The following is a 20,403-nucleotide window of genomic DNA, read 5'->3' as shown; positions in this document are numbered from 1 at the left end:
CTGTTTTGTCTGTGGGACTCCTTTTACTTATTAATGTCAATAGTAAGTTTCTGAACTTAGGAGGAAAGATCTAAGAATGTATCAAATTTGTCTAGAGTATGAGTACAAAGGGTTCCACAGTTGTATGAGGCATTAACTTCCTAAGATGAAAGATGGGTTCCTCTGTTAAAATATTTATTCTAGTACTTGACATTTTAGACGTCAGTCAGTTTTCCATATACTTGCCATATGTTGTTACTGATTATATGTATGGTCTTTTTACCTATACTTAAAGAAATGTCTTACCTTTCACTATGAAAAACTAGTATGAAAATTTCTTGTTTATTTTGATATGTCCTGATTTGGGCATAAGTTTTGACAGAGTGGTTGACAATATGGATTGTTTCTTAGAATATTTTAACATATATTGGTTGTACTGTACATACACAAGGTTTAGTTTCAGATGTATAAATTAGACTTGCAAGAGAAAGCCAATACTCAGAAAAATCCTAGTGATTAATGACAGAGGCAAAGACATAGGATATGGTGAAAAGTTAACCATATATTCCAGTAAATTTCCTTCATTAACAAGTCAGATTTGTTGAATTAGGTGGTCTGGGGAATAGCAAGTGATGTTTTCCACTTTTCTCTTTAGGAGTGTTTCTCAGGAGTTATCAGAAACCATCCTTACCATGGTAGCCAACTGCAGTAATGTTATGAATAAGGCCAGACAGCCGCCACCTGGTGTTATGCCGAAAGGACGCCCTCCTAGTGCTAGCAGCTTAGATGCCATTTCTCCTGTTCAGGTAAATGAACTCTACAGTTATTATATCTGCATTTGTTTGTAAACTTGGAACAGTATAAACTTCTACATCATTAACAATCTACTCAGTTTGTCTGAATTTATTACAGTTTAGATAACTGCATGTCTAGCATACATGACTACAGTTTAAAGGAGATTCATAAATAGGCATTGTAGTTGAGAATAGATTTTAATCATTAGAACATGACTCTGAGAGGAAAGATATAAAATAACTTATGTATGTTAATGGTAAAGGTTTCTTTTTAAAATAAGAATAACTTAGACTGGAGAAATAAGCACTGCCTTTGAACCTGATATGTCTTGTTTGTAGCTTCACGGGCCAAGCAACAGTGCTAGAGCATAAGGACTTGTTATAACTGGGGCTCTTCAGCTCTCAACTGAACTGCTCTTTTAAAAACAAGGTACATTTAAGTTACTCCCTGACACCAACCACCCCCTTCTCTCTGGGAGCAACATATTCCACTTCTCCTTTCAGCTGCATTGAATGGCAGATTGGGGTTTAAGAAAAGAAGGAGGATTTAGTGATTTTTCAGTGGCCACTTTGTGAAAGGCATTTGGTGTATCATTTTCTGTAGTCATGAAGATGTGAAGTAATGCCACAAACTTAAGAAGTTTATAAGCGTAGTTATTAAATATTTCTAAAACTCTTGTGAATAACATACCTTGTTTTTTGTTTGTTTTTAATTATTATTAAACTAGAGATAATCTCCAACCCCCAAGATTTTCAAATTTTGACTAGATTTGGTTGTTTGCAATGGATGGTTTCTGATTTCTAATGCTTTTATTGTGTTGAAGTTAAATGTTAGATTCTCTTTGATTTAAAGGGGCTTATTGGAAATTGTAATGACCTAACGTAATAGCTGTCTCATGTCAGTTTAAATGCTTAATATTACATCTGCAGGGCACTTCATGTTAAATGTTCTTGAAGTTTTATAGCCATCATCTTATGGCTCTGGTACTTTGGTGCAGGAGCTTACTCTTTAAATCAATTCCATCTATGACAACAGTAAAAAAAAAAGACAGGCACACTTGACTTGATTTTGGGATTTAAGTATCAACATGATTGTTTGGGGTTTTGCAGTTTACTTATTAAGCATACAGAGAGCTGTTGCTAAAAATTGCTTTACCTGTGTCATGTGTATATCTTTGCTTGAGGTATGTTTAATACATTTTTATAATGTTTTTCTTTAGATTGATCCTCTTGCTGGAATGGCATCTCTTAGTATAGGTGGTTCAGCTGCCCCTCACACCCAGAGTATGCAGGGTTTTCCTCCAAATTTGGGTTCTGCATTCAGTACCCCTCAATCACCAGCAAAAGCATTTCCACCCCTTTCTACCCCCAATCAAACAACTGCATTCAGTGGTATCGGAGGACTTTCATCACAGCTTCCAGGTAAGTAGGTAGGGGGGGATGCAAGTTTTTTGTAATATTCATTCATTATGCCTTAGTTTGTGGTAAGGATTTGAAGTGACTGTGATAAGGCAAGCTGCTTAAAGCCTGACCAGGCGGTGGCGCAGTGGAAAGAACATTAGCCTGGGATGCTGAGGACCCAGGTTCAGAACCCCAAGGTCGCTGGTTTGAGAGTAGGATCATAGACATGACCATGTGGTCACTGGTTTGAGCCCAAAGGTCACTGGCTGGAGCAAGGAGTCACTGGCCCAGCTGGAGCCCCACCCCCGTCAAGGCACATATGAGAAGCAGTCAGTGAACTAAAGAGCCGCAACTACAAGTTGAAGCTTCTAATCTCTCTCCCTATCTGTCTGTCTCTCATTCTCTTGCTTAAAAATAGAAAATACATATATATATATATATATATATATATATATATAATTTTTTTTTTTAAGAGCTGCTTAAACTAAATTGTAAAACTTGGCTTAACATCTATAGTTGGGAAGAGGAAAACATTACTGTAGTATTTACTTAAATTACAATTAGTATATTTTAGTTGTTGAATTCAGTAAGGATTCTGTATTTCCAAGTGACAGTATAAGCAGTAACAAGTGTGTTAATCACAAATTTTAAAGGTTTTGGCTTAGATCAAGAACTTACAGCTTTAGCCTGACAAGGCGGTTGCGCAGTGGAGTCGGACTGGGATACGGAAGACCCAGGTTCGAGACCCCAAGGTCGCCAGCTTGAGCGCGGGCTCATCTGGTTTGAGCAAAAGCTCACCAGCATGGACCCAAGGTCGCTGGCTCGAGCAAGGGGTTACTTGGTCTGCTGAAGGCCCACGGTCAAGGCACATATGAGAAAGCAATCAATGAACAACTAAGGTGTCCCAACAAAAAAAACTGATGATTGATGCTTCTCACAACTTTGTTCCTGTCTATCCCTCTCTCTGACTCTCTCTGTTTCTTTTTTAAAAAAAAAGAACTTACAGCTTTATGAATTACTCAAGGTTGGTTTAATAAAGGTTAAAAATATTTCACATATTAGATTTAGGTGTATATTCTGCTTCTTTGCACTTACCCTACCTTGAAAACTAGAGCAAATCCCTAAGATATTATAGTTTTGTAAATATTTGGCTTTTGAAGTAAAGGTTACTTTTTCCCCCTTTCTCTTGGACCCAGTTGTTTTTTCTGAGCTTTTTACTCCTTTTATTTTTCAGACTCTGTTTAGAGTATTAAGACGTAAGGACTGAAATGTTAGAATCGCTCTGTAACCTGATTAACACTGTTGCTATATGGTGCTAGCCCTGGTTGTTTATTCATTTAAAGCAAATTTACTCTATATGTAAGGCTTGAGCGATCTATTAGAAGAGCTCTGTTTGCTAGTTGGGGGAATAAGATGTCCTGGCTCACGTTAACTTAGAAGACAGTGGCGTGAAATCCTTCCGTTATAATCGTTAAGGAAAGCAAGTCAGTTTGTACTTGGACTACCTTGTATCACATATGAGAACCTACTATAGAGAAGCTAATAATGCTTATTTTTGGTTTTCTATTATTGAGAAACGAATAATTCTCAATGCTAAAGAAATTTTGGCCTTGTCTGTTTTCACCTACCCTTATTTAGAGTCTCTTTAAAATTAAATAGACATTATAAGAGAATTAACAAAGATCCTGAGTTTTTAAATAAGAACTTACGAGGAATGATAAGACATTTTTGGCTGCTTCGTTTTCTCTAGTAGGTGGTCTTGGCACAGGCAACCTGACTGGTGGTATAGGAACTGGGGCTCTTGGACTCCCTGCAGTGAATAACGATCCTTTTGTACAGAGGAAACTGGGCACCTCTGGACTGAACCAGCCTACATTCCAGCAGAGTAAGATGAAACCTTGTAAGTGGTAGTGTTGTCTGTGATTGTGAAGTGTGACTGATGCACATAGAACTTTATAAAATTTTTATGTCCGGTTATCTCTATAGTTGTATGGACAAAAACATTGACTTAATGTATTGTCTTTAGGGCCATATAAGTTGATGTGCCTCTTAGATCTGTGGGATCAAATTCACAAATTTGAATTACTAAACTTAAAATTTGCTGTATCACTCTACCTTTGATCCTGATTGCCTAAAGAAAGTTATGGTTACTAAGTTAACACCATTAGGGATGTCAGGTCTCCTTAAAGGAAGACATGTAATAAAGAGAAAAGAAAAATCTTTTTTTTTTTTTTTTTTTCATTTTTCCAAAGCTGCAAACGGGGAGGCAGTCAGACTCCTACATGCACCCGACCGGGATCCACCTGGCATGCCCACCAGGGGGTGATGCTCTGTTGCAACCAGAGCCATTCTAGTGCCTGAGGCAGAGGCCATAGAGCCATCCCCAGCACCCAGGCCAACTTTGCTCCAATGGAGCCTTGGCTGCGGGAGGGGAAGAGAGAGAGGAAGGAGAGGGGGAGGGGAGGGGAGGGGTGGAGAAGCAGATTGGCACTTCTCCTGTGTGCCCTGGTTGGGAATTGAACCTGGGACTCCTGCACGCCAGGCCAACGCTCTACTACTGAGCCAACCCACCAGGGCCAAGAAAAATCTTATACTTAAAAAATTTTTGGTGTTTTTTATATTTTTTTCTGAAGCTGGAAATCCCGCATGTGCCTGACCGGGATCCACCCAGCACGCCCACCAGGGGCAATGCTCTGTTGCGACCAGAGCCACTCTAGCGCCTGGGGCAGAGGCCAAGGAGCCATCCCCAGCGCCCGGGGCCATCTCTGCTCCAATGGAGCCTTGCCTGCGGGAGGGGAAGAGAGAGACAGAGAGGAAGGAGAGGGGGAGGGGTGGAGAAGCAGATGGGCGCTTCTCCTGTGTGCCCTGGCCGGGAATCGAATCCGGGACTTCTGCACATGAGGCCGACGCTCTACCACTGAGCCAACTGGCCAGGGCCTTTTTGGTGTTTTTTAACAAATCAAGAACAGACTGGAGGATTTCAGATTTCTGTTTTAGCTTAGCACAGGGGTCGGGAACCTTTTTGGCTGAGAGAGCCATGAACGCCACATATTTTAAAATGTAATTCCGTGAGAGCCATACAATGAACCGTGTACATTAGGCGTTATCCAATAAAAATTGGTGTTGTCCCGGAGGACAGCTGTGATTGGCTCCAGCCACCCGCAACTATGAACATGAGTGGTAGGAAATGAATGGATTGTAATACATGAGAATGTTTTATATTTTTAATGTTGTTTTTTTTTTTTATTAAAGATTTGTCTGCGTGCCAGATTCAGCCATCGAAAGAGCCACATCTGGCTTAAAAATATTTTAATTTACTTTAAAGTTAGAACTTTAGGATTGATATACAGCCTTATATGTTATAAATATTGCCATATAATATATAGATGTACCTTAAAAACAATTTTTAAATTTCACCTTCATAGTTATCCCACAGTTAGAGCAGTCCTCTTTATAAATACAGAGGTATTGCTGACTTATAAATGTCCTCTCTGTCATTGGGACTAAATTTTCATTATGCAGAATTTGGTAGTATACCAAATGACTTCAAAATGTTAGTGTGAAAGGCTTGTCTGAATGTCATGTTTTGTTAGCATGCTTTGTGTTTATATCAGTATGTCATGCACATGCATTGGTGACTCGTTTGTTAAATGTCATTTGTTATAAAGTAGTAAATACTTGGTAACCTCAAGTGAAGTTGTATTAAGGGTAAATCTGTTGAAAATTTGAACCTAGTGGACTTTCATGGTTTAATGACGGTCCTGGTGAAGAAAATATTAAGGTAGAACTACATTTGTAAGGTAGTTTTGTTCAAATCCTTTATGTGCACTTAGACCAGCTAAATATTAAAACTTGACCACTTAAAACTTTCTTCTGTTCATTTTTCCCCTTAATATTAAAACTGTTGGTCTCTTGCTCTGTGTGTATGTTTATGGGGGAGTAAAATAAGAGCCTAAATGCCCACTGGTTGCTTTTCTGTTTCTAACAGCGGACTTGTCTCAGGTGTGGCCAGAGGCAAATCAGCACTTTAGTAAAGAGATAGATGATGAAGCAAACAGCTATTTCCAGAGAATATATAATCACCCACCACACCCAACCATGTCTGTTGATGAGGTGAGTGTCCAGGAGGGTGGAAACCTGTACAGTCTATAAATCTTAAACGCCTCCTTCAAAGTTCAAAGTGTGTTGATATGTCTGTGCATCGTTTGAAACCTTTACATTTATCTCAAACTCAATTTATTGTGAAATATTCTGCTTCATAATTCTGTTAAGAGCATTCTAGGAAAGCTCTTAATTAAATAAAGCCTCCTTTATTTGTGTATTGTTTTTGTCTTGCTTTTTCCAGGTATTAGAAATGCTACAGAGGTTTAAAGACTCTACCATAAAGAGGGAACGAGAAGTATTTAATTGTATGCTAAGGAACTTGTTTGAAGAATATCGCTTTTTCCCCCAGTACCCTGATAAAGAGTTACATATAACAGCCTGCCTGTTTGGTGGGATAATTGAAAAAGGACTGGTCACTTACATGGCACTAGGCCTGGCCCTGCGATATGTTCTTGAAGCCTTACGCAAGCCTTTTGGATCCAAAATGTATTATTTCGGGATTGCTGCACTAGATAGATTTAAAAATAGGTGAGTGGATAGGTTTCCTATGAAATTTCACTTTTTTAATATAGGGAGAATTAATAACTATCATTTACCAACTTGTTCTTGCCATGGCTCATCATTATACAAATGTTAACTGATCTAAATGACTGAAGTAGAAGAGGAAGATGTGAAAACAATTTAGTTAATTAGAGTTATCAAATAAGTAGTAAAAACAATATTAAATGAAATCATAGGGGGAGTTTATTAAGTGTTATATATTTTACACAGTGTAAGTCACCATATTAGATGTACAGTTCTTTGAGTTTTGATAAATTTTTAGTTATGTAACTACCACAGTCACAATCAAGATACCGAATATATTCATCACCTCCAAGAAGTTCTCTTGTTTTCCCTTTGAGGTTCACCTTCTTCCACCCTTAGCCCCGGGCAAACATTGATCTGAGTTGGCTCTATTTCCAGATTGGTTCTTGCATTGAACCAAACCTAATGTGTATGAATCTGACTTTGCACTCAGCATGGTGCTTTTGAGATTCCTCCATGTTACTGCATGTTTTATTGCATGGAATAACTAAAAACTGTTTTTCCATTTACCTGTTTGGGGAATAGCAGTTTTAGTGGTACACTGTAATCAGTTTAAAATATGACATTTAAAAAAAAACAGTTTTCTTATGTAAAAGGAGGTGAAGTTCATATTTACCCTCCGCACTTCTGTATTCTTCCCTTTGGCATTCTCTTCAAGTAAGGTAGTTCATAGGTAGAATGGGAAAAATGACCTAGGCAAGCATCTGGAAGAAAATTTTTGTTGGTTGTGCTACCTGTTTCCTTAAATGAAATAAAGAATTACTGTTTTTGTTGGCAGATTGAAGGACTATCCCCAGTATTGTCAGCACTTGGCTTCTATCAGTCACTTTATGCAATTTCCACATCATTTACAGGAGGTAAGTGTCTTGTATGTGTGTGTGTGTGTGTGTGTGTGTGTGTGTGTGTGTGTGTGTGTGTGTGATGGAGAGAGTGAGAGGGACAGACAGGAAGGGAGAGAGATGAGAAGCGTCCATTATTTGTTGTGGCACCTTAGTTGTTTACTGATTGCTTTCTCATATGTGCTTTGACCCATGGGGGGGACTACAGCAGTGACCCCTTGCTCAAGCCAGCAACCTTTGGGCTCAAGCCAGCAACCATGGGGTCATGTCTGTGATCCCATGCTCAAGCAAATGAGCTCACGCTCAAGCTGGCAACCTTGGGGTTTCAAACCTGGATCTTCTGTGTCCCAGTCTGACTATCTACTGTACCACCGCATGATTAGGCTGTGGCTGCTTTTTTGGAAGTTATTTTGCTAGAGTGGTTCTTTCATAAATGCTGATATTTTATACACAAAGAGTCGGCAGTGTATCAACTTATGGTTTTTTGTTTATTTTTTAGTGAGTGAAAGTTGGGGAGGTAGACAGGATCCCAGCAAGTCCCCTACCAGGCAATGCTCTGCCCACCTGGGGCTGCTGCTCCGTTGCTCAGCAACCAAGCTATTTTAGTGCCTGAGGTGAGGCCATGGGGCCATTCTCAGCACCTGGGCCAGCGTGCTTGAACCATTCAAGCAGGAGTGGAAGAGAGAGACAGATGGGTTAGGAAAGCATATGATCGCTTTTCCTGTGTGCCCTCACTAGGAATTGAACTACGGACTTCCACACACTGCTGGTCCGATGCTCTACTGCTGAGCCAACCGGCCAGGGCCACTTATGTTTTATATATTGAAGAATATGAGCCAGGATGGGGCAAGGAGTAAGGGAGATAGATAATCCAAAAGAGTACTTTGTAATGACATCTAGGCCCTGAAGTGAGGGGAGTGTACGTATTTCAAATTTTTCAGTTTCTGTTAAGGACTCTTAATGTGTTTTTCTCTCCCTACCCGTACAGTATATCGAGTATGGACAGCAATCTAGAGATCCTCCTGTGAAAATGCAGGGTTCTATCACAACCCCTGGAAGTATTGCACTGGCTCAAGCCCAGGCTCAGGCCCAGGTCCCAGCAAAAGCGCCCCTTGCTGGTCAGGTTAGCACTATGGTAACCACCTCAACAACCACCACTGTTGCTAAAACAGTTACTGTCACCAGGCCTACCGGAGTCAGCTTTAAGAAAGATGTGCCAGTAAGTAGGTGTATCTTTTTTCTCTTCTTAATGCAGTAGTGAGCATGTATTTTGATTTTACTATAAACAACATTTCCAGTGCGCACCATGTATATTTTTTATACTAAAGGAATTTGTATACATTTGGGGTGGGGGTTGTCAACTAAGCATTTTAATTTGTTTATTTTATGTACTTTATTTCTTTAGCCTTCTATTAATACTACAAATATAGATACATTGCTTGTGGCCACAGATCAAACTGAAAGAATTGTGGAGCCCCCAGAAAATATCCAAGAGAAAATTGCCTTTATCTTCAACAACCTTTCACAGTCAAATATGACACAAAAGGTGAGCGTGATATAATAGTTTGTATTCTTATTCCTAACAGATTGGGAGATGTATATTTCACATTCTGCATCTATTTTAACAGTTCGTTTGAAAGGTGGAGGTAATAGAATCAAAACAAAGGTGGATATACACCTAGTGGTTAAATAGCACTAGTTTTAAATGTATTGTTTTGCAGTGAGTTACAGACATTTTAAAATAAATTTCATGATCTCTTGATGGTGGAAGGTTTCATTTGTATTCCTAGTCACAACTCATGTCCTTCTAGAGACCATTCAGAGCATTTAATAGGTGCCCAATAAATGCTCTGAATAAAAAGATAAGGAATGATGCTTCCCTTACAAGCTTATATGTGAAGATCATACTTAGAAATGCCTGTCTTAGCCAGTAAGATTAGCCTAAACAAATGGACTTGAGATAAAAGCAAGTACTATCCTTTCAAATCTCACCATAAATGATTGGTGGATGAAACCTTTTTGGAAAAGAAGTATCAAACTTTACAGAGGATTCCTGGAGATGAATTTAGAAAGTACATAGTTCTGGTATTAGATCTTTTACTGGTAGGTTGTAGATTACTAATTTATCCTCTTTTGGTCAAATGGAGTTTGGTAAGATGGAGGTGAGGGACTACCTGTCTTATAATTTTAAAGTTTCCATAGATATTTCAGTCCTAATCACCCACAATTTATGGAGTTGAACATAGTGTACTTCATAGCATCTGTTTGCTGAGGGAGAGAAATGTAGCTTGGTGATTTTTTGATTTAGCACCTAATTTTGCAAGGAGCCACGTGCTGTAGTACTGTTCTCAGAAACAAAACATGTAACAATATTATTGTTGTCTAGGTTGAAGAATTAAAGGAAACTGTCAAGGAAGAGTTCATGCCTTGGGTTTCGCAATACCTGGTTATGAAGAGAGTCAGTATTGAGCCAAATTTTCACAGTCTATATTCAAACTTCCTGGACACACTGAAGAATCCTGAATTTAATAAGATGGTTCTAAATGAGACCTACAGAAACATCAAAGTAAGTTAGTTCTTGTAGTGCTATTTTTTTTCTATTCTGAGAGTGGAAATAATTGATTGTACAGACAGATTTGGAGGGGTGAGAGTGTTTCTCTTTTTTGTGTATGTTATCTATGAAACTTGCTTGCTTTTTCAAAATTTTTTATTTTTTTTGTATTTTTCTGAAGTGAGAAGTGGGGAGGTAGAGAGAAAGACTACCGCATACACCCAACTGGGATCCACCCAGCAAACCTACTAGGGGGCCAGGCTCCATTCCAACCAGAGCCATTCTAGTGCCTGAGGTGGAGGCCATGGAGCCATCTTTAACACCCAGCCCATCTTTGCTCCGATGGAGCCTTGACTGTGGGAGGGGAAGAGAGAGAGGAAGGAGAGGAGAAAGGGTGGAGAGGCAGATGGGCACTTCTCCTGTGTGCCCTGGCCAGGAATCGAACCCGGGATTTCCACATACCAGGCCGACACTGTACCACTGAGCCAACTGGCCATGGCTAAAACTTCTTTTTTTTTTTTAGAAAGGTTCTTTTATTATTTTTTTTTAATTTATTTATTTTTTACAGAGACAGAGAGAGAGTCAGAGTGAGGGATAGACAGGGACAGACAGAAAGGAACAGAGAGATGAGAAGCATCAATCATTAGTTTTTTGTTGCGCATTGCGACACCTTAGTTGTTCATTGATTGCTTTCTCATATGTGCCTTGACCGTGGGGCTTCAGCAGATCGAATAACCCCTTGCTCCAGCCAGCGACCTTGGGTCCAAGCTGGCAAGCTTTTTTTTTTTTTTTTTTTTGCTCAAGCCAGATGAGCCCACGCTCAAACTGGCGACCTCGGGGTCTCGAACCTGGGTCTTCCGCATCCCAGTCTGACGCTCTATCCACTGCGCCACCGCCTGATCAGGAGCTTCTTTTTTTTTTTTTTTTTTTTTTTTTTTTTTAAGATTTTTATTTTTTAGAGAGGAGAGAGAGAAGGAGGGAGGAGCAGAAAGCATCAACTCCCATATGTGCCTTGACCAGGCAATCCCTGGATATCAAACCAGTGAACTCAATGTTTCAGATCGATGCTTTATCCACTGCGCTACCAGAGGTCAGGTCTGAAACTTGCTTTTAAGAAAGAGTGAGTGTCTGACCAGGCAGTGCTGCAGTGGATAGAGCGTCGGCTTGTGATGCTGAGGACACAATTTCGAAACCCCAAGGTTGTCAGCTTGAGCACGGGCTCATCTGGCTTCAGTGTGTGATCATAGTCGTGATCCTGTGGTCATTGGTTTTTTAGCCCAGAGGTTGCTGGCTTGAGCAAGGGAGTCACTGGCTTGGCTGGAGCCCCCAGTCAAGGCACACATGAGAAAGCAATCAATGAACAACTAAGGTGCTACAACTATTATTTGATGCTTCTCATCTCTCTCCTTCCTGTCTGCCTGTCCTATCTGCCCCTGTCTCTGTCTCTCTCGCTAAAGAAAAAAGCATTAAAGGAGAGAGAGGGAAGTCGAGAGATAAGCATCAATTTGTAGTTGCTTCAACGCTTTAGTTGTTCATTGATTGCTTCTCAAAGATATAGTCTTATACTCTGTGCTGTTTACTTTGATAGTAACTAGTATTCTAAATTTATCATTTATTGTATAATTTTTACCTTCTGCATATTTTTAACTTGCTTTCCTTCCCTCCACACATTATTTGTAATATGCTCTAGCTGTAGTCCCTTTGCTTGTTTTTAAGTCTTAATAGAAATGCAGTGTATGGCCTGACCAGGCTTGGCACACTGGATAGAGCATTGGACTGGGATGCAGAGGACCCAGGTTCGAGACCCTGAGGTCGCCAGCTTGAGCACGGGCTCATCTGGTTTGAGCAAAGCTCACCAGCTTGAACCCAAGGTCGCTGGCTCACCAAGGGGTTACTCAGTCTGCTAAAGGCCCACAGTCAAGGCACATATGAGAAAGCAATCAATGAACAACTAAGGTGTTGCAACGCGCAATGAAAAACTAATGATTGATGCTTATCTCTCTCTGTTCCTGTCTGTCTGTCCCTGTCTATCCCTCCGTCTGACTTACTCTCTTGTCTCTGTAAAAAATTTAAAAATAAATAAATAAATAAAAGAAATGCAGTGTATGGATCTATATTGCTAATGGATACCTAGGTAACTTTCACTATTACAGAAACTGTTGAAGCGCATGTTTTTCTTTTTGTCATAAGTGCCAGATCGTTTTCAACTCTGGCCCTGTTTCTGGACTAGCTGTTGTTTAGGATTCTCAGCAGTTTATTTTAGAGTCAGATTCTTTATAATGAGTGAATACTTATTTTACAAAATTAAAGTATTTTATTTCTTAGGAGGAGTAACTTCTAGTAGACAGTATGGGCCTGCACACACCTATGATAATTTTTCTGAATTACCTGGGGCTTTGGCTTAGGAGCCAGCACTATATTTAAACCTGTGGATGGGAGCTCTCCCCATTCTAGGTTACGCTGTAGTGCAAAAGAATTCCTGGCTCTTTCTGTTGCACAGCTGCCATTCTGCTGGTGCTGGATGGAGTGAGGAACATAATCATACTGAGCCTTTATTGTCTGATAATAAGGATGGTTGGGATATATGAACATTCTCACACACTCGGAAGCAAAAATCTCAAGATCCTTTCAAACAATAGTTTAAATCAATGGTAGACAACCTGGTCCCTACCGCTACTAGTCAGCTTTCATGGTGGGCGGTAGCGGAGCAACCAAAAAGATACATTTCTATAGTAAGTTGTTTTATAAAGATTTATTCTGCCAAACTTAGTGAAAATCCGACATAAAGTACTTGGTAAGTAGTTGTTATTATATGCTTTAACTTGCTGTAACTCTGCTTTATAAATTTTAAAAAAGTAAAGTTACTTCCCTACTTTATAAATCACCATTACTGTGGAACCGGTGGGCGGTTAGAAAATGTTGCTACTAACAGAGATACAAAAGTGGGCAGTAGGTATAAAAAGGTTGACTACCCCTGGTTTAAATTATAAATTTTAATTTATAGCCGTGAATTAAGAGGGTACCATGTGGTAAATGGGTGGTGATGTATGTGATGGTTTTGTCCCCTATACAAAAGAACTAGAAAATTAATGAAATGGCTTAGATTTTCTAGAATATTTGCAAAGAAGCGTATATGCAACATTATACTGTATTAGAAAGTTATCTTGTCTCCAGAGATGTACGTTGACATGGACAATGCTAAAGTTTGCAATGGATATTGTGATCTTGGTTAAAATCTCCATCTGCCTGCTCTCTTGAAGATCTGAAAGGCATGGATAGTGTCTTCATTTGAAAATAGATTTTCAGTTGGGTCTCTGCTTCAAACTAGCTAACATTTTCAGAGTTCTAAAATACTTTTCTGTGGGAACATACATGAGACTTTAAACCTTGTATACTTTGTATTTTGTATGATGTAATTATGCTGAGTATTGGAAAAGTAAAATGCAAGACATGTAAAGGTAAAAATAAAGGAAAGACTCAAAGGAATAACTTTTCAAGTAGACAGTGTGGGCCTGCACACAGCTATGGTCATTCTTTGCTGACTAACTTGGGACACTGGCTTAGGAGTAGCACTATCTTTAAACTTGTGGATGGGAATTTCCCCATTCTAGGTTACGCTGTGATGCAGAGGAATACCTGGCTCTGTCGTACAGCCAGGAATGTCATGGAACGATGATGTGATACTAGGGAGTAGATCTAGTTGGGGGGACATGTTCTCGTAATCGATGGCTTATTTTTAACATAGAACAATGGAATTCTCTTAGTTGAGGTATTTTTTGTTTAATCAGCTCATTTTCATACCTTTCTTAATCCTATTTTTTATAGGTGCTCCTGACCTCTGATAAAGCTGCAGCCAATTTCTCAGATCGTTCTCTGCTGAAGAACCTGGGACACTGGCTAGGAATGATAACGCTAGCTAAAAACAAACCCATCTTACACACTGTGAGTTCCAATGAAGGTCTATGTAAAACTTGAGAATGTTCACTTGGTATATTATGTCTTAAGTCCTGATATTATTTGGGGCTGGTTTAATGATTATTGGGTGTTTATAAGAGTTTGGCCCATGTTTTGAACCCCTACTTGCATGCTCATGGCCCCACAGCATTTAGCAGGGCAAACAAAGCCCGTAAGGTAGGATGGTCACTCCTTTTTGTAAGTAAAGAATCAAATACTGTATTATGTTGTTTCCTCTTCTGAGGATGAGTTTGGCAAGATGCCTTTCTTTGTTTACTTTGTGGAAGGTTTTGAAGTATATTTCCAGCTTTTAAAAATACTTTTCCCCCCCTAGGACTTGGATGTAAAATCTTTGCTGCTAGAGGCTTATGTTAAAGGACAGCAAGAATTGCTCTATGTTGTGCCCTTTGTTGCCAAAGTCTTAGAGTCTAGCATTCGTAGTGTGGTGAGTAGATTTTTAATATTTTTTTGATGGCTAAATTTGTGTTAATTTCAGCACAAGGTCAAGAAAGTATGTCCTTAGTTCTTATAACTAGCACTTTGTTTAACCATTTTTCCTCAGGTACAGTGGGACCTCCAGTATGAGAAACTATGTACAATTAAAGGACTAGCTTCTAATATGTAGCTTTGGGCTTTGGTGTTTTTCTGAAATAGTACATAGATGGAGGGCTGCAGATTTTGTAACGGCCACATAAGTGCTAACTAAAATAATATAACTCGAAGCGATTTGGAGGCCAACTTAACATAATAGGTTTTTTTTAGGTTTTTAGGCCACCCAACCCCTGGACAATGGCAATTATGAATGTATTAGCTGAGCTACATCAGGAACATGACTTAAAGGTAAATGTATTGCTTCTTTATCCTTTGGAACATGCTCTGTCTTCACATTATTAAAATTTACAGGAAAGGTAAAGACTATTTGGGAGGGCATTGTAACAGTTGGGTGGGAATAGTGTATATTATAAATATAGCTTAAACTGTTATTTTAAAAGTTCTAATTCTAATCAATTATTGGAATTATGCAGTTAAACTTGAAGTTTGAGATTGAGGTCCTCTGTAAGAACCTCGCCTTAGACATCAATGAGCTAAAACCAGGAAGCCTCCTCAAGGACAAAGATCGCCTGAAGAATTTAGACGAGCAGCTCTCTGCTCCAAAGAAAGATGTCAAGCAGCCAGAAGAACTCCCTCCCATCACAACCACAAGTAAGCCCTATACTTAATAGAACTTTCTCTTAACTAGTACGTTTCCAGCATGTAGCAAGTTATAATTGTTTGACATTATGTGGTGCTGAACTTTTGTATACTTTTTGGTGGGCCTTCTAAATTATTAAGGAAGCGTTAGCAGTGTCCAGGCATTGTAATACTGCATTTGAATACATCTGAGTAATTCAATTCATGTGGTGTTCTTAATTAAGGCGGGCTATTGTTTTTATTGCTAGAGGTCTCAGAATTCAGTGGCATGCAGCCTGTGTCATTCCTCAAATCTAGGGGTGGCCAGACCAGCTTGACCTGCCAGAAAGTGATTTCTTTTATCTGGGTCAAGAGGATTGGGAGTGTGGGGGTGATAGAGATGTTGAATAAACAACTTGAAGTTTGTGGTTAGTTAGGATAAATCAGTTTTTCATCCTCTCTTAGCTCTTGGTAGCCAAGAATCTCTAGGTGGAACCAGGGAATAGCCTAGGTTGAAAATGGACATGTAGAATAAGGAATAATCCAAGCTTTGCGCCTGCTAATTTTATATCATATGATTCCTCAGTTGATTTCTGTGGTATGGGTACTGCTACTGACATAGTTTTACATGCTTTGTTTAAATCTCTTAAAAATAATAATTTCCCCAACCTCCACCCACTAATCCAATTTGTGTAATGAAATAAAAACCACTTGGCATCCTGCTAATTTTGTTGTAAAGTCAAGCAATATGCGTTTCTAATTAGCTCTTATTTTCTCTCTTTGCTTTTAGCAACTTCTACCACACCAGCTACCAGCACCACATGTACCGCCACAGTCCCCCCACAACCGCAGTACAGCTACCACGACATCAATGTCTACTCCCTCGCGGGCCTGGCGCCGCACATCACTCTAAACCCAACAGTGAGTAACCCTCATCCCATTTCCCAGCTTCCACTTTGTGACTGGTTGCCTTCCTTACCCCTTCTCTGAATTCCGTTGTTGTAGATTTTTGTGCAGAGAGCAGATGTTGTTGTATAGCTGGGATACTTTAAGATAGCTGGCTCCGTATGCAAGCCAGAGAGGCATAACCGGGCCTATTAGCATGGTAAAAATGTGGAGCCCCCATGGTCCTCAAACCAATGTAGGAGCTTTTTTGACTAAAAAGAGACTGATGGAAAAGTGAGCAGCAGTGAGGGTCTGGCCTTTGGTATTTTTCTTCTGATATCTAGACTCTGAATGGAAATTATGAATGTTTGCAATGACTAAAGCTTGAACATGCTGAGTACGTATGAAATTATAAATGTACTTAGATGCTATTAAAACAGAGCTGGCAATACAGGGTGAGGCAAAGTAGGTTACATTGTATGTAAAACACAGTTCATTTTTGTTTATTATTTATTAACTGAGTTATTTTCCATATGAACAACTATAGGGTACTTTTGCCCCAACCTGTAATAATGACAGTTGCCAAGAATTACTTGCTCAGAGGGTCCTTAGTGCACCGCTCACAAAAATTAGGGGATCAGGGAGCGTGCAGATGTTCTAGTGTTTTCATCCTTTTGTATAGTGCATTTTCACCAATGAAATAAAAGTTGGTTTTGCATCTCATTTGCATAATCAAACAACTTTCTTTGACTTGTTTGCTTTTTTGATCTTGTTTAATAAAAAAAGTCAATTGCTTCTTTTTTTATTGCTTCATATTCACTTTAAAATATCCCCTAATTTTTATGAGCAGTATATATACTGTAGCTTTTTGCTCTTTGTTTTCATCATGATGTCACTTTACCCTGGCATTAAGCCCTTTCTTTAGGTAGATAGCCGAAACTGAGCTGATTAATATATATATATATATAAAATCTCCAGGTAAAGGTCTGGAAGTAACTTCATACTTTCTGTGGCCTGGTTCTGGGAAGCAGTCTAGTCTAGCATTATAAGGTAACTTCCCATCAATGCTTTGTATTTTACTGTCTATATTCAGAGTGATAGTTGATGATTTTGTCTTCTATTATCTATTATTTGTTTAGTTTAAAATCATATACTTGGAGTTTTCATGGTCTTTGCTTTATAAACCGAAAATGTTCACAAAGATAGGAGTAACATTATTAATCCATTGAACTTTCATATTTAAAGGACTTGAAAACATTCTAAAGAGATCGCTTTAATCTGGCCTCTCTCCCCACCCCCCATAGATGTGGCACTGAGTTTTTAAAAGAAAAACTGAGATCTACAAATTGTGATTCCCTTTTATCTTAACTCCTAGTAATTTGAACACTTTTGTGTTCTTCCTGAATATTTTAAAAATTGCATATAAAGTCAATAAATTAGAGAGTATTAGGGCATAGTTTCTACCAGAGAAAAGATTTAAAACAATCTTTCAAGTCAAGCAAGGTGTCAGTGTATGATAATGTTAAACGCTTGCTATTCTGAGGAGTTATTTGTAGCAATAAAAGTTTTTGTAGAAAGCATTTTCTCTATAAACTTGATTATTTTTCTTAAAAACACTTGAGTCACGTATTTTAACTAAGCATGTAGTGTGTCCTTAAGCAGCTGCTAATGCATCTTGTAATGAACAATAGAAGTTTTTAAAAATCAAAGATATATATGTATTTCCTTTCATCACAAGGTATACTGAATACTTCTGTCATTGTAGCCGGCTTCTGATTTCTGAGCTTTTTATTAATTTAAAGTAGGAATTGGTAGTTAACAGTCAACCTTGCAGTATTTCCAAAGTCATGGTTGTGATCACCTATAGAAATTGGTTTGTCTTAAACAGGCCATTGAAATGTCTTGTTCTTCCCCACCCAGATTCCCTTGTTTCAGGCCCATCCACAGTTGAAGCAGTGTGTGCGCCAAGCAATTGAACGGGCCGTCCAGGAGCTAGTCCATCCTGTGGTGGATCGATCAATTAAGATTGCCATGACTACTTGTGAGCAAATAGTCAGGAAAGATTTTGCCCTGGACTCTGAAGAATCTCGAATGCGTATAGCGGCTCATCACATGATGCGTAACTTGACAGCTGGAATGGCTATGATCACTTGCAGGGAACCTTTGCTCATGAGCATATCCACCAACCTGAAAAACAGTTTTGCCTCAGCTCTTCGTGTAAGTTGATAATTTTCATGCTGTAATTCAAAACTGATTGCTTCTTGTCTGAGTTTCTTTGCATTTCTACTTACTCTAATAGCCACCATAGTTGTTTGATATCTTCCTTCCTCTTAGATTGTAAATTCTTTAAGTGAAGCACCATGTTTTTTTGCTCACTGTTGTATCCTCAACAGTGTTTGGCAGATAGTCATTACTCAAATATTTATTGTTTTAAAGAAAAGACTATATATAGTCTCTGGCCACGTATCTCAGTTGTTTAGAGAGCATTTCCCCAATTCGTTAGGTTGCTGGTTCAATCCCTGGTCAGGGCACATACAAGAATCGACCAGTGGCCTGACCAGGGTGCGGCGCAGTGGATAGAGCATCGGACTGGGACACAGAGGACCCAGGTTTGAAACTCTGAGGTCGCTGGCTTGAGCAAGGGGATCACTAGCTCATCTGGGGGTCCGTCTCCCTCCCCCCCCCCCCGCCCCATGTCAAGGCACATATGAGAAAGTAATCAATGAACAACTAAGGAGCCACAACGAAGAACTGATACTTCTCATCTCTCTCCCTTCCTGTCTCTGTCCCTATCTGCCCCTTTCTCTGTCTCTGTCAAAAAAAAAAAAAAAAAAAAAAAAGGCCAGCCTGACCTGTGATGGCGCAGTGGATAAAGCATCAACCTGGAATGCTGAGCTTGCCTGGTCAAGGCACATACGGGAGTTGATGCTTCCTGCTCCTCCCCCTCCTCTCTCTAAAAATGAATAAATAAAATTAAAAGAAGAAAAGAATGAACCAATGAAAACATAAATAAGTGGAACAACAAAACCATGTTTCTCTGCCCCTTCTCTCCTTAAAATCAATAAAAATTTTAAAACAAAAAGAAATGAAAGACTTAAAAATCTATGTAAGTTAATATTATTTTTAAGTGAGAGGAGAAGAGATAGACTCTCACATGCTCCCTGACTGGGATCCACCTGGGAACCCCCTTCTAGGGCCGATGCTTGAATCAACCAAGTTATCCTCAGGGCCAGGGGCCAACACTTGAACCAATTAAGCCACTGGCTGTGAGAGAGAACGAAAGGGAAAGTAAGAGAAGCATATGGTTGATTCTCATGTGTGCCCAGACCGGGAATCAAAACCAGTATGTCCATAAGCTGGGCTGCCGCTCTATCTATTGAACCAGCTGGGCAGGGCTAGTTAGTAATCTTTTTTTAATTTAATTTTTTTTTTACAGAGATAGTCAGAGAGAGGGATAGATAGGGACAGACAGGAAAGGAGAGAGAGATGAGAAGCACCAAACATGAGTTTTTCATTGCGACACCTTAGTTCAGGGGTCCCCAAACTGCGGCCCGCATGCGGCCCCCCTTTCATTGGTGGTCAGTGAGAGGAGCATAGTTCCCATTGAAATACTGGTCAGTTTGTTGATTTAAATTTACTTGTTCTTTATTTTAAATATTGTATTTGTTCCCGTTTTGTTTCTTTTACTTTAAAATAAGATATGTGCAGTGTGCATAGGGATTTATTTGTTCATAGTTTTTTTATAGTCTGGCCCTCCCAACTTTCTGAAGGACAGTGAACTGGCCCCCTGTGTAAAAAGTTTGGGGACCCCTGCCTTAGTTCATTGATTGCTTTCTCATGTGTGCCTTGACCACGGGCCTTCAGCAGACTGAGTAACCCCTTGCTCAAGCCGGTGACCTTGGGTCCAAGCTAGTGAGCTTTTGCTCAAACCAGATGAGCCCGCGCTCAAGCTGGCGACCTCGGGGTCTCGAACCTGGGCCTTCTGTATCCCAGTCCGACACTCTATCCACTGCACCACCACCTGGTCAGGCACTGGTTAGTAATCTTGATTCAGTTTACCATGAAGAATTTAAATAAAAGCACTTGGGAATAGAACAGCGCAAAATATTTAAAGCAGCTTCATATGTACATACATACACAG

The 20,403-nt window shown here is 39.5% G+C and overlaps 1 protein-coding gene and 3 non-coding genes across 12 annotated transcripts in view; 3 read left to right on the top strand and 1 right to left on the bottom strand.

Moving 5' to 3' along the window:
• Positions 1–20,403, top strand: part of CNOT1 (CCR4-NOT transcription complex subunit 1) — an 89,488-nt gene that overhangs the window by 50,774 nt on the left and 18,311 nt on the right. For 5 of the 9 annotated variants that reach the window (XM_066349476.1, XM_066349469.1, XM_066349470.1 and 2 more), the window contains 15 exons: positions 635–785; positions 1,994–2,195; positions 3,925–4,074; positions 6,163–6,287; positions 6,520–6,806; positions 7,642–7,720; positions 8,691–8,921; positions 9,108–9,248; positions 10,089–10,268; positions 14,079–14,195; positions 14,542–14,652; positions 14,970–15,047; positions 15,233–15,410; positions 16,168–16,298; positions 18,183–18,479. In XM_066349476.1, the coding sequence (XP_066205573.1) occupies positions 635–785; positions 1,994–2,195; positions 3,925–4,074; positions 6,163–6,287; positions 6,520–6,806; positions 7,642–7,720; positions 8,691–8,921; positions 9,108–9,248; positions 10,089–10,268; positions 14,079–14,195; positions 14,542–14,652; positions 14,970–15,047; positions 15,233–15,410; positions 16,168–16,298; positions 18,183–18,479 (2,458 nt within the window). The remainder of the gene's footprint in view (positions 1–634; positions 786–1,993; positions 2,196–3,924; positions 4,075–6,162; positions 6,288–6,519; positions 6,807–7,641; positions 7,721–8,690; positions 8,922–9,107; positions 9,249–10,088; positions 10,269–14,078; positions 14,196–14,541; positions 14,653–14,969; positions 15,048–15,232; positions 15,411–16,167; positions 16,299–18,182; positions 18,480–20,403) is intronic. The other 4 variants (XM_066349477.1, XM_066349474.1, XM_066349478.1 and 1 more) reach the window with 2 other exon arrangements.
• On the top strand, positions 1,076–1,211 carry LOC136381658 (small nucleolar RNA SNORA50). The gene has a single exon (XR_010747138.1). It is a non-coding gene; the product is annotated as a small nucleolar RNA SNORA50 (small nucleolar RNA).
• Positions 5,036–5,111, bottom strand: TRNAM-CAU (transfer RNA methionine (anticodon CAU)). Its single transcript has one exon. It is a non-coding gene; the product is annotated as a tRNA-Met (tRNA).
• Positions 12,664–12,792, top strand: LOC136381652 (small nucleolar RNA SNORA46). The gene has a single exon (XR_010747135.1). It is a non-coding gene; the product is annotated as a small nucleolar RNA SNORA46 (small nucleolar RNA).

Source organism: Saccopteryx leptura, chromosome 9, assembly GCF_036850995.1.
Source record: "Saccopteryx leptura isolate mSacLep1 chromosome 9, mSacLep1_pri_phased_curated, whole genome shotgun sequence".
Lineage (NCBI taxonomy): Eukaryota > Metazoa > Chordata > Mammalia > Chiroptera > Emballonuridae > Saccopteryx > Saccopteryx leptura.
The sequence above is the reverse complement of the archived record's forward strand: the minus strand, read 5'-3'. Positions and strand labels throughout refer to the sequence as shown.